At 39.8% G+C, this 17,980-nt stretch overlaps 1 protein-coding gene across 1 annotated transcript in view; it reads left to right on the top strand.

The window, feature by feature from the left end:
* Window positions 1–17,980, top strand: part of LOC126297698 (5'-AMP-activated protein kinase catalytic subunit alpha-2) — a 146,098-nt gene that overhangs the window by 99,348 nt on the left and 28,770 nt on the right. Inside the window, exon 11 of the mRNA XM_049988821.1 lies at window positions 7,800–7,995. Coding sequence (XP_049844778.1) covers window positions 7,800–7,995 — 196 coding nt within the window. The remainder of the gene's footprint in view (window positions 1–7,799; window positions 7,996–17,980) is intronic.

The following is a 17,980-nucleotide window of genomic DNA, read 5'->3' on the forward strand; positions in this document are numbered from 1 at the left end:
GCTTGCTTCCAGTACTCCACTTTATATTACAACAATTGATATAACTGTATGTTAATCTGAAATCTACATGAAATCATTGTACTTAAGATTTTATTTACTGAATTTGTGCTACTAAACAACTAATACAATTAAATTTGGAAAAAAAGGTCAATTTGAATTGAAAAGTTGTCCTAATATACAGTCAGAGAAAACACTTAATATTGTCGCAGAAGAAGCTGAGTAGTACAGTCATCGGGGGTAGTGGTTATGATACTAGACTGTTGCATGGAGGGTCATGAGTTCAAAACTCACCTGAACTGTAATATTTTAATTCCTATATTCCATTCGAGTACATTTTAGAAATATCCACAGGCAGTTCATTCTGCGCTCTTCTATGTGCAACTGCTGAGTAAACCTTCGTTAAGTGAAGTTAGTGTTCGCCATTCATCTAATTACACCTTCTTCTACATGACAATATCAACCAATACAAGAACATTTTAACTTATAACATAATAGTATTCTCTTCCTTACCACATCTCCAACATTTTTAGCATTTATTTTGGTAAATAGGTGTATTCAGGGCATACAAGAGTTCTTTTTCACATTAACATTCTTCAGGAGCAGAAGGATAGCATTGTCCTCAGTTAAATTTGTATGACTCCGAACAATTGGAAGATTATGTTTCCTGTGTTTTTTCTTTTGCTCTCTTTCAAGTATAAAAACTTTAGCTTCTGTTCTCTTTGATTCTGCCACAGCTTTTATTATCTTTGAATTGTTTCAAATGTTCCCAGTATGGGAACATCATTAGTTACTTAACATGCTGAGTTTGCTAGAGCAGAGGTGACTCTTGATGTGCCTTGCTGATTTTGGGAGCTGGCCATATACCATTTGGGCCCACATATACTCTGTTTGCATCTCGTATGTCAAACTTCTGATGTAATGCAAAGTCATTGTCTCTACGTACATGCCCATTACATGGGAAGACTCCCAGTTTTTAGAGTCTGTTTATAACATTTCCCATTGTTACCACTCTCAAGTAGACCACTCCAAATAACCTTGTAATAAAAAATAAGGCTACTACTTGAAATGAATTATTTTCCCATCAGGTTTCTATTTCTTGGGATAAGGTGTTTTAAATTGTCCCATAAATTTCACACAAGGTGCTGCATTTTATGCTGGGAATGTGGTTCTAGACAGATGATGTGGACATGGTTTTGTCTTTTTTTGTCTGTCATAACTTAACTTAACTTAACTCCTCCCGAACAGGCCATGAAGGCCTAATGGTACCGACCAGCTGCCGTGTCATCCTCAGCCCACAGGAGTCACTGGATGCAGATGCACATGTGGAGGGGCATGTGGTCAACACACTGCTCTCCTGGCCGTATGCCAGTTTCTGAAACTGGAGCCACTACTTCTCAATCAGGTAGCTCCTCAGTTTGCCCCACGAGGGTTAGTTTGCCTCACAAGGGTTGAGTGCACGCCGCTTACCAACAGTGCTCAGCAGACCAGATGGTCACCCATCCAAGTGCTAGCCCAGCCCGACAGCACTTCACTTTGGTGGTCTGATGGGAATTGTTGTCAGCACTGCGGCAAGGCTGTTGGCTTTGTCACACAAATGTGATATAATCCCCATCAAGTATTAGCACAACAGGAACATTACCAGATGGCTTCACAAAGTTCACAAAATTTTCAAACCACTTACTGAAAACATGGGTCTGAATCCAGCTACCAGGGTGGCAAGGTGAGGTTACCCCAATATGAGATAGCGTGTGCTAATATGAGATATTGCAGAGTATTAGGATACCCATGGTATTGTATATTAGGCATAAGCAGTAGAAAGTTAGCCTTATAGTTAGGCAGTGTGGTTTGAAGCTAGTTAAGATACGTGGTTTGAAGGACGATTCATTGTATCAAATGAAAGGGTGCTTTGTGAAGAATATAATCATATGAATATTGTTTCAATAGTTACTCAGCTTCACATATTAAAGCCCTACAAGTTCAAACACTCAGAAAACTTGAAATTCAACAATCTCCAGCCCCACAATGTCTTATTGTCACCACCATACACCTCAGGTACTATGAGAACTAAGTTCCGATACTTCCCAACAGAACTGAGCACTTATTTTAGTCAGAACCTAGCTGTCTCATTTTATTTGCAAACTCACAGATCACCAAAATTGTTGAGTTTTGTTTCCTTTGAAACTGTATTCAGTGCTTATCCTGTGAATTGGAAGGTCGTGCAAATTTCGTACCTGCTTATCTCTTTCGTATCATTATACACATCCAACCTGATATAATAAACATTTTCTGATGTAATTTGAATGTCTTATTCAGACCGATCACGTCAAATTGTTGAACTTATTCTTCCCAGCATAATTGTAAGTTTACGTAAGGACCAAATTTTATGAGTTAAGCATTTATTGTCTCATACTCTGATTGCATCTTAAGGACTTTTTTTCTGCTGCACCTGCTTTCCTGTTCTCTCTGCTACTTCTGTGAATAGTTTTATCCACAGACAAAGCTCTCCTCTTGAGAACTTAATTTGGACTTGATTATTTTTGGAATTGAGAATGGTAGTGAATTTTGGTGTTCCCAAATAAAAAGGCAAAAGTAGTATGTTGAGCTTGACACTTGCATTTGAGTGCATAATTTAAAAAAAAATTATATTGTTGCACACAGTACAAATGAAAACTGGCTTTTGAATTTGTTTATTTGATGCAGTACAGAGTGGTGCAACTTAAAACAACATACAACAACACCCGGGAGCAATACAAAGTCGATCGCATAACAGTGTGTCCAAATCTTGAGGGCTGCAAGGTAGCTAACAGTTAAAGGCACAGCATGGCCTGATCCTGAAGGCTCGCATTGTCCTAAATATAGGAAAGCGTAGATATCATTGGCATTGGTGGTGCTAGTTTTGAATTGGCACTTGCAACCTGTGTTGCAGACTCACACTGGGGGCCAATGAAGGGAGCCTCTGGCATTGGTCACCACATACACAGCTAATGAGCCTTAACTCAGCGCATAAAATGTCTGTGGCATGGTGGTGTACAGAGTTGCTTGTGTGGCTGGTGTAGCTATAGCCCAGCATGGGCATTAATGGGGAGAAAGTGTTGCAATAGTGTGCGACATGATTACGCACTGAGAGTGCCTGATGTGGGACTTAGCCATTTCCATTCACATCTACATCAGTATTCCACAATCCACCTGACAGTGTGCAGCAGAGGGTACTTTTGGTACCACTAACTGATTATCTGTTCCCTTTTCCATTCAAGAATTTTGTCATTGTGGTCATTTTGTGACTAGTAGGCTTTCCTGGCATTATAAGTCTTGAAAGTCTCTTCGAGTTTGCTGCCGTATCCTAAAATCAACTTGAATCAATGTTTCGGCGATCCAACTGGTTGCCATCTTCAGGAGAATGCTGCTTCTGCTGATGAGTCCCACTGAGAACTGATGCCAGGCTGCATATCAATGTCCTATATAGGCCACCGTTCAGTAGACGGTGCATGCGCCACCCATCATGGTTGCTGCCCTCCAAGACAGGGAGGTGGCACCGCCCTTAGTTGAACACTGCTGGCAACAGTATATCGCACTCAGGGCCACATCGAAGAATGTTCAGTTTTGATGCGAGGTATACAGGATTCCACATCTTGCTAAGAGAAAACCCATTCTCTCTGTTGATTAAATTATACGCCAACCTAATTTCAATCACCTCTTTATAGACACTGTTCCAAAAACTGGAAATGTTGGCAACTATCACAGTTTCATCAAATTTTATTCTGTGTCCCTCATTTAAGCAGTATTCTGCTGATTTTTCCAGCTGTTGTAGCCTCGTATGATGGTGATGTTCCACACACCTGTCATGAACTGTGCGAATCGAATGGCCAATGTAAGCCTTCCCACATTGACACGGAATTTTGTATACACTGGGTTTCCTAAGCCCCAAATCATCATTAACAGAGCCGAGTAGTGCCCCAATCTTAGAAAGTGGACAGAACACACTCTTAATGTACCAATCTATGTTCCTCTTCATGTACCAATCTATGTTCCTCTTCATGCACCCCCAGAGATGGTCCAAACTCCTTATCCGATGAATCTGCTTCTCGGAGTATCCAATTTCCTTAAAAACAGCCATCAAATGCGCAAGTCGATTTGCAGCCTGGCATCAGTTCTTAGCAGGACTCATCAGCAGAAGCAGCATTCTCCTGAAGATGGCAACCAGTTGGATCACCAAAATATTGAGTCAAGTTGATTTTAGGATCTGGCAGCAAACCCGAAGAGACTTTCAAGATTGTGGTCATTTTATCAGCCATTTGTGGGAGGAATCAATAATATGATGTCCAGCTCTTCCCAGAAAGTGGTCCATCGAAATTTCAATAGTAAATCTCTCTGTGATGCTCACTGCCTCTTTTGTAGTGTCCTCCACTGGAGTTTGTTGAGCAAGTCTGTATTCCTCTCCCGCTGACTAAATGATCATGTATCCCAGATTGATGAACAGTACTCAAGATATGGTCAAACGAGCACCTTGTAAGCCACTTCCTTAGTGGACATATTACATTTGCTAAAGATTCTTCCTATAAATCTGAGTGTCGCATCTGCTTTTCCTATGTTTGTTTTATGTGGCCGTTGCCCTCGAAGGCACAGTGCAAACTCTTTTATTTTCTTGACTGTACATGATAGTTAGAGCATTAAAGCAGATGAGGTGAGACCTAAGGAAGAAGTTTCTCTTCTGCTCCAATGCCATTAGCGCTCTCCAGGTCTTTTAACAAATGTTTCCACAAAGAAAAGGATCCAAAATATATAGTACACCATTTTTCTGCTATAACAGCAGTGGAAGGAGGTTGTATGCTACTAGATATTGAAGTCCACGTGATTAAAGGAAAATGAGCAAGCTGATATAGCAGCCAGTGAGACCTGTAAGGATGATAGAGTTGAAGAATTTGATATTGGCCTACAGTTTCTAAAATCACTGTCATGTGCCATTTTAAGGAAAAGTGACTTGAGGCGAGGGGCAACAAATTGCGGAACTCGAATTCTACTGTCCAACTATGGGGTTCTCACTCAGCTTTATATAGGACATACCCACTTGAGGTCTATTTACAATGGACATGGCATCATGGAACACCACTTTACTACATAACGCAGTGTATTTCAAGTGGAAACATTCATATTAACTGCTGTCAAAATGTAATCTTATTGAACCTTATCAAGGATTCTCTCGAAGAAAGTTTAGCCATTTTCATGTTTGTCTGCTAACATCTGAAGTTAATCGGTATGCACTGAGTGCCTCCATGTAATAGTAGTGGATTCTGGACTTTTGCGTCTTCTGCATTTCTGTTTTATTGCTTGCTTTGCTGTCATGAAACATTACAGCGGTTGCATTAAGACTCGGTATTTTTCCAAAAAAGAGGCAATATATGACTGTGAAAAACTTTTAGGTTTTGCAATACATGGGCAAAGAAAAAGTCTACCCTGTACATAAATGAAAATGTAAATAGGTGCAAGCTTTTCGTATTAAAACTGCTTTAGCATTCAACTTCCAGCAGTGTGTAGAATTTACCATATGACCTTTACCAGTAACATCGAATATAAATTTTGCTTTAGCCATCATTTAACTCTAGAATCATTACTAGTTTCTTGATTTGACACTATATTCCAATTTTTTGCAATACTGGTTGCTTCTGATCACTTCACTTTCTCCATTCAGTACTGGACTGTGAAGCATGATGTGATGTTGACATTGTATCTGGTGTGTAGACACCACCATTTTCCATTATGTAATTGGAAGCGCTATTGGTGTCCAGTGCGAATCATCATTTACATGTGACTCTTTGCACTTACTGTAGTATACATATTACCATTTAATGAAGTGGGATTTATATTTTTATGAGAGCATAGTATAAATTTAAATAGGGTTTGTCCTATATTTCAACTGTCAAGAAGTTGAATTTGGTGCAATTTTGTGTATGTGTGGACTCCAACCCAAGTTTTTAGTCCAGACTAAAGTCTATAGTCCAGAGTGCAGTTTTGTATGGAGCAGGTTATGTCAGCAAAATAAATAAGAATAAAGTGATTGCCACTGAGATGGATTACTTAACATGAAGCTCAAGATTACTATGATGGATGGGATAAGAAATGATGTAATGGAACAAAGGATGAAAATGGTTAGTGATATCTGTGATGACATCCAACAAAAATAGATGATGTGGTTTTGGCCATATAATGGGATGGATGAAGACAGGATACCAAACCAGGACTTGAAATATGAATTTTCTACTTTTCACAAGCAGATGACATACCATTATGGTATAAAAGCATGAATGCTGGCCAAACACAAGTCTCAGTGTCACTTGATGTTGTACACATGTTAAACACTTTTATACAGAGAATCTCCCATCTTGAGAATAACACCACTGCAAAGGCACAGAAAAATTGTCACTTCAGAAGCATATCAACGTAGTTCTTGTAATAAATTATAGTACTTGCAAAAATCTGATTCTATGTTTCATGTCTGCTGCATGTATACATCGTGGTTGAATAAACCAGCCACCATGCTCCACCTGTATTTCCTTGCAGTATAGTTATTTCCATGGTCAGAGAGCCTCTGCTTGCATGTGTATAGTGTGTAGGAGAGAAAATAATGTGATACTGAGAATTTGTGTCGGGCCACGGTGTGTGCTTGGATAGGCTAACAGCAAGATGCTTTTGAAAAACAGGTAATACATGTTGTCCAGCCACAAAATTTCTATTATCACTGCAGATGCATTTCAGTATGATTTCTGCAATGAAATGCTTCTCATGCTAATCTGTGATTTATTGTTTTACGTATATGTATGAAAATTTAACTCCGTTGCTTCTAATAGGCCCCTAGAGGCCTACTGGCGGATCATGTACAGCAAGACAGTGTACCACACTGTTGCTTCTAAGTTGTTTCTGAATTGTACAGAGCATACTCTACAATCATAAGAATATTTACATGCCCAAGTACTACTTGGCATAACGTCTATTTAGTTTGGTATGCTATTTTGAGCTCTTACAGACCTGTTATGTGCAGGTTTATGCAATCCCATTTTATAGCATAAACAATATTATTTTGGAAACATATCTTGACTCAGTGGTTAAGTGTCAGACTCTGAATCCAAAGGGCTGGAGTCCAGCCCTCAATCAGTCCGGTGATTATTATCTGTTAATTATCACTTCTTTACCTCTGGCAGTGTTTGTTAATCTGAAAAACGCTGAGTTGCTCCATGGTTTAGAGTCTACATTAAACTGTTGGTCCCCCTATAATTGGGTGGCTAAGTCAGTTCAAATCTCAAAGGAAGTGGAAGGGCATATCCCCTCTAATAGGGCTATGCATAATGAAGCAGAGTGGTGTTTGAACCAATTTTATACATATTTCATGCATCAGCCATTTGTTTTTGCCTTGGCAGGCACACTCATTCTCATTCTCTCTCTCTCTCTCTCTCTCTCTCTCTCTCTCTCTCTCTCTCTCTCTCACACACACACACACACACACACACACACACACACACACAGACAGAAGTATATTAAGGTGAACATATTATTCTTTCCATTTCCATGTCTCTTCTTTTGTGTGGCTGATCATACTACTCATTAGTTCTGTACAGTCTTGTTCCAGTTTTATGTGAAATGATAGCCATACTTTTATAAGAACTCTCACTATTGGTTTTGTTATTAGTTTTTATTGCAGTCTGGAATGGACCACGATTCCTTCATCAACCTGTTACTACTGTCAGTAACTACAATATTTATTGCAATCTGTGAGTTGAAAATGAAATGAATGGAATTTACTGTTCCAGGATTGGAAAGTTATTAATCCTTACCACGTACGTGTTCGACACAAGAATGAACTAACTGGAAAATATGTTAAGATGTCACTGCAACTATATCAAGTTGATTATAAAAGTTATCTTTTGGACTTCAAAAGCCTTAGCAGTGAAGCTAGTGAAGATAGTGAAAGCATGATCTTATCATCAGGAGAAGAACCAAAACCAGGTAATTTTATGCCTTTACTTTTGATAGCTTTTATCTTAAATTTATTCATTGCTGCTTTGAGGGTCAGTTTATTAGCGTCAGAGATTTATTTCTGTGGTCCCATTGGAACGGTCTACCTAATGTATAGCTGAAGCTGTGAAAATGAATTATGGTTGATTCACAAATATACAAACATGCCTGAAAAGCTTCCAGCCAAGGTGACTTTTTATTCTAATATCCATACAAGGCACGACCATGTAAACTGTATGAGCTGATGGTGGCTCGACAACAAGCCAGGAACTGAATCCCAGAAGAGGGAATGAAACATGACATGCAAGTCAATCTTTGGGGGAGCAGTGTGTCAGAACACCACATAGAGACAAAGCACAGGGATAAAAGCAAACTCGATCAATGTGAATGATTGTCACTAGCATTCGGAAGACGGAGCACGGCACGAAGTGAGCTCCTGGTGCACAATTGTTGAAATCAGCGTAGGAACTGCTAACTGTGACTGTTCTGTATCATTGTGCTTCCTCCCCGATGAAAGAGCCACATAAGGCTGAAATTGGCCTGGCTCCTGCTGTGACCACTGTCGCAACACTGGTGAGGGCGAGAGATTCCGCTGCAGTGTATCGACCACTGAAGGGGGCAACACTGGTGCAGCTAGCTCCTCTGGAAGGGCCGAGGATTGCAGGCAGAGGCTAGGGTGATGGTTGGTCTGCCATTATTGAAAGGGACTCAGCCACTGGCAAATGGGAGTATGGACTCCACATTGGCAGTCGTGGGAGCAATCCCCAATGGTGCTCCAGTCAATGGTTGAAGATAGGATGGTGAAAGGTGCGGAGGGGGCAGCAGTGGTCATGCATGCAGGTGCAGTTGAGAGCCTCACCAGACCAGTGCTACAACTGACCCCATGTTGTTGGAAAGAACATCCCTTGCCACTGCTGTAGGTTCATGTGATTCAGCAATCTCAGAAACTTCAGCTAAAGAAGTGTCAGATAAAGCCAATGCCCTACTCTGGGGCTGGGTTAATGTGGTGATCACGCCCATAATCAGTGAGTCTGCGTACGAGGTAGCACACAGGGGACACTCGAAATGACACTTGCACAGGTGTCCTTGAAGATCAACAATCCAAGCTGTATAAGACTGCTAGGGCCACTTGTGGTGCTGGTTAAACTATAACTGTGCCACAACCACTTAGGTTTGAGGACCAAAATTCTGCATATGGAACTTATCAAGTTCATCAAAGACATGTTTCTCAGGGTGAGCAGAGATCTTAAAATTATGAGTGATTTCTTATAAACCCATGCTACTGCACAATAACAAGGCAGCCTTATCAACTGGATCAATGATACACCTTACCTAACAGTGCCGCAAGAACTGGTGCAAATAATTCTACCATCTTTCTGTAGCCTCATTGAAACTGACAAAAAGTGTTGAGGGTGGTGGGGAGGAAAGCTTCCTTGCCAGAACCTGTCTGCTATCAGTGTGACCTCAGTGCAGAGCATTCCATTTGAAGAATTCCTGCATCTGCTACTACTGCAGTTTTGTTGCTGCTTGTGGTGGTGTAATTGCTCTTTGAGTGTTGCAAAAATGCCATGTCCATGGTGGCCACAGCTTAACACTATGAAAAAAAAGAAGATTGGCACAAGCACTTGATGTCACCACTTCAGTATTGAGTCAAGATGTGACCACACCATGAACTGTCACTGTCAGCACAAATGTTAACTATGGGGCCAATGGTGGCTTGATAACCCTGGAAGAGGGAACAAAACTTGATGTGAGAGCTAGCCAATGGAGGAGCAAAGTTTATTTACTGAAAAATTGGTGAAGCTATAATGAATGCTATATTAATACAAAAAGAATACATACGGACTACAATTAATGAAAACAACCCCCTATCCCCCTCCTCACAAAGCAGCTTATTTGATAAAGTTACTTCAGCAAAATTGGTTATTTGTTGATTTTTCTTAAATAGTTTCACACTTTGAAGTGGAAAGTTATATATTTTCCCATGAAAAATTCAGACCTGCACAAAAGTTTCTTAATTCATAGAACTTTATGGTGTATCTTTGGGTAGAGACGAGACTGTTCATTGTAAAATATGATAGTGCAGATGTTCCCAATGTGAAAGGATTTTCATGAGATTTTCAATCTACAGACAAGATAAAATATAAATTTAAGTTAATATGCAAGACAGGTCTAAAAATTCATTATTGCTTGATTACAGCCACAACCTTCATTTAATTTCTGCAATTAATCCAATCTACATCAACATTCATACTTGCAAGTCTCCTTTGGTGTGTGTTGAAGAGTGCACCATGCACCACTAACTTAATCTCCCCCTCCTGTTCTACAGTGCGCAAAAAAATAAAAGTATCACTTTTCAAAATCTCATTATTGTCTCCCAATGTGATGTGTGAGTTTGAAATTTGACTCAAAGTCATCTGCAACCTTCCTCTGTAATAATGCAAGAGTATTGCACTCTGTGACATCACCCTTGGGCTCAGCAACATTTTAGACAACAAGGTGTCGGCAGATGTGAAAATAGACCACAGCTTAGAAGTTCATATGTGGTGTAAGGTGGGTTAATGATGTTATCACAGTATTGCCCAATGCCATTGTAAATGTGTCACATGATGGGAAGGCCATCACACCCCATCTTACCCACATTTCACTCCTTCTTTTGCCGCCTGTCCTATGCAGTTCAGAACCATGACACCCCATTTAAATAACACTGTTTTATTATGGGTGAAAGAGAAAGCCATTTCACATACACTGTTGCTCAGAATCGAAACAAAAAGCCCTCATGGGTGGCATAAAAGGCGTCAATGAAACCACTCTTTCTCTTGGGACGTTGATTCCCACTCATTTCGCTGTTGAAAGCAACTGTTTGCAGTGCAGTGTGATGAGCAACAGGACTACATTCTTGACAACATTCAACACTATCGACACACCCTAGACGATTCAATCCTACTCAAAGAACATTGTCCCATAAATGTTCAATGGGATTCATGTCAGTTGATACGGGTAGCCAGATCATTAGCTCAAATTGTCCAGAATGTTCTTTGAACCAATCGTGAACAATTTTGGCCCTGTGACATGATGCATTGTCATTCATAAAAATTTTGTTGTTGTTTGGGAACACAAAAGTCCATGAATGGCTGAAAATCGTCTCTAAGTAGCTGAACTTAATCATTTCAAGTCGAAGATTGATTCATTTTGACCAGAATACCCAGTCTATTGCATGTGAACACAGCCCATACCATTATGGAGCCACCACCAGCTTCCACATTGCCTTGTTGACAACTTGGGTCCATGGCTTTGCGGGATCTGCACCACACTCAAGTGTTACCATCAGTTCTTACCAACTGAAATTGAGACTCATCTGACCAGGTCACAGTTTTCGAGTCATCTAGGGTCCAACCAATATGATCACGAGCGCAGGAGATGCACTGCAGGTGATGTTGTGCTGTCAGCAAAGGCACTTGCATCGGTTGTCTGCTGCCATAGCCCATTAATGACACCTGAAATTTGGTATTCCTCGGCACACTCTACTGTGAATCTCAGAATATTGAATTCCCTAACAATTTCTGAAATGGTATGTCCCATGTGACTATCTCCAACTACCAGTCTGTGTTCAAAGTATTTTAATTCCTGTCGTGTGACCATAATCATGTCGGAAACCTTTTCATATTTATCACTTGATAACAAATGACAATTCTGCCACTGCACTTCCCCTTCATACCTTGTGTACATGATATTACCACCATCTGTATTTACATATTGCTGCCCCATGACTGTTGATAGCAAAAATCTCAAAATGTTCTTGACCAATTTACTTCAGATTTGTACACAGTACTGTAATAACCATTTTGACAGACATAGCCTATGTATTTTTTAGTATATTATCTATACTAGTATATGAGGGTTGTTTTTTTAAGTAAGGGCTGTTTGCGTGTATAGTCCCGTAGATGGCGCGGACGCTGCAACAAGCCACTGCGCCACTTGCCGGCATCCTTCCCGTTCAGACTGATGCAAGTTGCAGCTCTGTAGCTGATGTGTACGCATTGCTGTGCTACTTTATAATGTTTACGATTATTGAATCACGGTCAGTGATACGTTTTTTGACTGCGAGAAGCCTATCAGCTGCAGAAATTCATCGTCAGTTAACAGAAGTTTATGGCTTGAATGCAGTGAGTGAAGGTAAAGTGCATCAATGGGTTAGAGAGTTTAAAAATGGCCGTCAAAACGTCCATGATGAAGAATGCTCAGGCCGGCCCTCTGTGGTCACTGATGATTTGGTGGCTGCAGTCGAAACAAAGATTCGTGAGGACAGAAGATTCACAATTTCCACTCTTTCTTTGGAATTTCCACATGTTTCAATATCGGTTTTGTACAAAATTGTGTCTGAAAACCTAAACTTTAAGAAACTGTGTTCTCGGTGGGTACCCAGACTCCTCACAGAGGACCACAAAGGGAAGAGATTTGCCACGTCATTGGACTTTTTGATTTGTTACGAGGAAGAAGGGGATGACATGTTGAGTCAAATTGTCATTGGAGATGAAACATGGGTATCCCATATCACTCCCGAAAGCAAGCGACAATCGATGGAATGGTGACACACAACCTCACCCGTCAAGGTCAAAGCGAAACAGACGCTGTCAAAGCGCAAGATTATGGCAACTGTGTTCTGGGACTAGCACGGTGTTTTGCTAGTGGACTTTATGCCACGAGGAATGACAATCAATTCAGATGCCTACTGTGCGACTCTAAAGAAGCTCGCAGAGAAATTCAAAACAAAAGGCGCGGCATGCTGACAAAAGGAGTTTTGCTCCTGCACGATAATGCTAGGGCTCACACCTCTCAAAAGACTCAGGATTTGATTGATTCTTTTGGCTGGGAAGTTTTGGACCATGCACCATACAGCCCCGATCTTGCTCCTACCGATTTTCATCTTTTCCGGTACCTGAAACACCATCTTGGCAGGCAGCGCTTCAATGACGGCGATGAAGTGAAAGCGGCCGTGAACTCTTGGCTGTCAGAGCAGGCAGCCAAATTATTTGAAGAGGGAATTAAAAACTGAGTTGTACGGTATGACAAGTGCTTAAATAAACAAGGCAACTATGTAGAAAAATAGGTAAAAGTGTGTATAATCAGAAAATAAAAGTTTTTTTACAAAATTATTTGTATCTTTTTTTAAAAATAAAAACGGCCCTTACTTAAGAAACAACCCTCGTACAAAGACAAGGAATTTTACAATGTTGCTACCAAAAATCTCAAGAAGTTCTTTAATGATTTACTTCAAATTTTTAAACAAATATGCAGACAGACAAAGACTACACATTGGACAGACACGGGCTATATGTTGTTTTAAACAGCATTGTACAGGTTTCCTGTTAAAAATGACTGTGAGAAATAAAACACTGTGCTGTGAAAATGTACAGTTTAATTTTCTTTCTCGCTGTCAGTTTTAACTGTGATACCAGGAGATTAAAACTGTTTGGCAAATAGTTTCTCCTCTATATATACTTTCCCCTTATGCATATTTTTAAACAAAATGTGTACACACAACAACGTGCTGGTTCATTTTATTCTTCATAGTTGGTTTTAACAGAAAACAGGGAAGTTGTATTTATGGCATATTGATTTAGGGTTAGAATACTACTATGGAACCTGAATCATCTGAAACATTGTAATCATAACCGTTCACAGATTAAAATTATGCAAAATATTGTCATTGATGGTACTATCCTCACAGATCCAGCAGTTGGAGAGAATACCAATGATACTAACCGGTTTGCCTTTTCCTTTTTAGTGATGTCAGTTCCCAATCAAAGTTTCCTTTGCAACACCAATAAACAAGGCTCAAAGTCAGAGAGGACAGGTGGGAAGGGGGGGGGGGGATGGGAAAGAAGAAGAGGAAGAGGAAGAGGAGGTTGACAGTGAGGGAGGAGGAAATGAACATAGAGAATGGGAAGGATGAGATGGACCGGGGGGGGGGGGGGGGGGGGGGGGGGGAGATTACGACATACATCCTGTTTCCATACACATTTAGCAATTGTGAAGCATTGCCGGGTTTGCTAGTTTTCATGCAGTTTCATAACGGCCTTTAACAATATTGGCTCAGACTCTTATCTCATTACGGTGGTGAGAACATAGTCTCTAGGTCAGTGAATGCAACATGCACCTCAAGTCCAACTTTTGAGCATTTTTCACATATTAATTTCATTGTGAAGATGATGTTAGTTACTGACCTTCCTGCTCAGAATCCTGCTTGCTCTTCTTGCTGCTTGTGACTTGTTTCTTTGTCTACCAGATCTTTCTGTACCTTAGAGTACAGTCCTCCAGTGAAAGGGATCACTGTCCATCCCCTATAATTACTTGGATCATTGCATGACCCTTTCTTATTGCATCAGTCGTATGTAACATGTTCTCCATATAATACTCTTTCAAATAGCCTCCTTAGCATCTCCAACAATTTTGGTAGAGCAAACTTCATTAGCTCTGTATATATTGATCCATATGCTGGTGACTTCTTTATCTTACAACTCCTCACAACCTGTTGAAGAAATTTTGTACCTAAATGCCATAACTCCACCTGTTGTACGCTCACCTCACATCTGTGTCTTGCTCAGTGATATGATCCGTGTGGCAAAGGAAGTACATCGGGATAACGATGATCCAGGATATTTCATAGACAAGGTGGGGTAGGAATACCCCTTGGGGGGGTTTAGGGATGATAGTGAGAAGATTGTTCCTTATTTCTAGCCACAATTATAAGTTGACAAAGCCCTAGCAAAGAACTTGTACCAGCCCATGGTTTTATTTGGCAATGAGAGGATTGTTCCTTTGCTGCTGATCTATGAGGGTGATTGAATGATTAATGCCTTGTGTGGATGTGGCACAAGATATCTTTCATCAGGTCAGTGGTAGCCAGTTATCATGTGCTAATGTGCTAAAGCACACTAAAATTATGCAATTTCGCTTAGAATGTGAGCTGAAAATTGCACTAAAATTACACCGTTTCTATTCGAATTCATGCCGGTATGCGAATAAAACAGATGGAAACATGTTTTGCAGTGCTCTCTCTGCTATAACTAGAAACCAGTGTCGAGTGCTGAAATGACGGTCAGCTATGCTATGATCAGCTCGGAGAAGTGACTTAGCTGTCTGTTTTCTATTGTGTATGCTCTGTTGTGGCATCATCCCTTCTGGCACTGCAAGTGCTATGTTGCAAACAGCACCAGGTTGGTATTTTTCTTAGAAATTACATGTAGCATATTGTGCAAGCATGTAGTATGAGGACTCTTTTAATGTATCATCGTCATGCTGCAGTGTGAGCAAGTGACATCAAGTTCAGACTGGTAATTTGTGGACCCAGTTCTGATTCCTGCTAACACCAACTCACAATGTTAAAATATTAATAATAAAATTTAAAAAATAGCATTTCAGTTTGTATACACAAAATTAATATACCGTATTTACTAGAATCTAAGACACACTCGAATCTAAGCTGCACCTGAAAAATGAGATTCAAAATTAAGGGGGGAAAAAAAAATTCCCAAATCTAAGCCGCACCTGAAATTTGAGACTCGAAATTCAAGGGGAGAGAAAAGTTTTACACCGCACCTCCAAATCGAAACAGTCGTTCCATTGTAATATGAAACACAATTTAGGTCGAATGAATGGACGATACAACTACAGTAGTTAGGTTCGAGTCGTAAGCTTAGCAGTTAAGCTTTACCAGATAGCCATTGCTGTGCGTCGGGCGCTCAGTCCGTATTTATACAGCTACCCTTCGCGTGATTCATCTGGTTTGGATTGACTGCTTATTTTTCTTTGATCTTATAAGTGTGATTCTCTTTATTTTAAGTGTTTACATCACTCTAAGCTGAAAATGCATTATTGTACTGTTTTATGCATTTTTTGTTGCATTCTGATAATGAGTGTTTACGGCCTGTCGCTGCTCGCAGCATGGCTTGCTTTTGTGCGCGCTACCCCTGCTTACAATAAAAAAAGAGATGAATTGTCTCATTAGGGAAACAGTGGCAAGATACTGCTATTTGTTGTTACTTACATTACTGCTTTCTTTGATAATGATAAACGAGAACCAAATAATAGACTGCGTATGACAGAAGATGTGAAGAGTTTAGCAAAAAATTTTCTCCATTTGAAAATCTTTGCAGATGTCTCTTTAGTACATTACATTCTGCATAGAAATTAGAGTCATCTTAGATTTAAAAATCTAGTCAGTTGCCGTGCTTCATTTCTGACTGTATCACTATTCGGCATAAGAATAATATGAATATAAACATGACGTGACATGTATATTCTTTCGCGTTTGCTGTTGTCTCACTCTAGTTTCATAGTTTATTAGGCAGACCAGATTTAAATGAGATAGCAGCAAACATGAAAGAATACATGGTGAATATGGTGAAGAGAATACTGCATGTGATTCACAATTCACAAAAGTTCCTATTAGCAACCATCACTTGCCACAGGTAGGAAAAAATTCAGAATGTAGAGTTGGCCATATTGACAAGCATCCCAAACAGTCTAGCCAGTCTCGGGGTGTAGAAAAAAAGTTCGTCTTCCACCTTTTTTTAAATTTATTTACTGACGCAGAGTTTTTGGCACCAGTATTTATCTTTGTGCGTGCAAAGCATGCCTGTGTAGTGCTACATATATTTGACAGCAAAAGTTAGTTATAGCGGCACCTACCAGCATTTTTCAGAATTTCCGCTTACTTTGCAGTACAAAAACCGGAAAAAAAGTGTGGCTTAGATTCGAGTAAATACGATAGTTGATTTAGTTAAAATTATTACACCTGTAAGTCAAAAGGCTATAGGCTGGATGGTTGTGAAACAAGCGAATATACAAGGAAATTTAGAATGAAAGTGTTTTCTGTGGAGGCCCATTTCCAGTAGATCTATCAGAGAAACTGAAGAAGTTATTAAAACCTTGTAAAGCTAGTGGAGAAAGCTCTTTCACAGCAAAACTTTTGAATTGGTCTTGGCCATAAATAAAAGAAGAGCTAAAATTGGTCTTTCAGAAAAGAAGGCAGATGGAAAAACTCCCAGGAGAGCGGAAGGTGGCTGTGATACATCTGCTACCTAAGAAAGGCAATAAACAAGGTGTTATAACAACAGTGGAGTTTTGTTGCAACAAGTTGCACGTAACATATTTTCCAGTATTATACTAAACAGAGTAGAAACAAGACTGGAGAGTAATTTAGGTGAATATCAAGGTGGTTTTGAGAAGTGCAGACCATATATTATATTTAATCTGAAGTCAGTCATTTGCCACAGATTACTGAATTCAAAAGCTCAGTATTTTTCTTTAAAATTATGTGTAGTGTATTGTGCAAGTTTAGAGCATGAGAGAATTTAAAAATGCCATTGTCATGACTCCACTGTGGGTGAGTGGTCTAAGGCATAGACTGGAAATTCGCAGACCCGGGTTCGATTCCTGTGGGTAAACACATTTTCTTTTTTTAAAAAATTTATTCCCTGTGGTGTTAAACTATTAATTACAAAATTTAAATATACTTAAACAATTCAGTTTATCTATTTAAAATTGATATAGTCAATTTAGTTGCGATTACTACTATTGTAAGTCAAATGGCTATAGACCACCACATTAGTTGACCTTTTAAATGGGCAAGATGGGTACACCCATCCGTGGTGTGTTCCTTCTCAGTGGTGCTTCACTTGTCAAGTGACAGTGTAATAGCACATTTTTCAAACTGCTTTCTTTGTGTTTACTAGTGAGTGACCTTTTGCAAGGGCAAAAAGGAGTCATTTGCAGATTCAGGGATAAAAAGATGGCTTTTACAATGAGATGACAAATTTAGTGACAGTTCAGAGAGTTGACAACACATGAGCAGTGAGAGAAATGTAAGTGACATGGATTCAAAATCATGGGACAAGAGCACAACACTGCAACAGATGCCCCAGTATGCTTTTGTGTGTGCCAGTTGAGCTCACCATCACTTTGGTTTATT

This window comes from Schistocerca gregaria, chromosome X (assembly GCF_023897955.1).
Source record: "Schistocerca gregaria isolate iqSchGreg1 chromosome X, iqSchGreg1.2, whole genome shotgun sequence".
Classification (NCBI taxonomy): domain Eukaryota; kingdom Metazoa; phylum Arthropoda; class Insecta; order Orthoptera; family Acrididae; genus Schistocerca; species Schistocerca gregaria.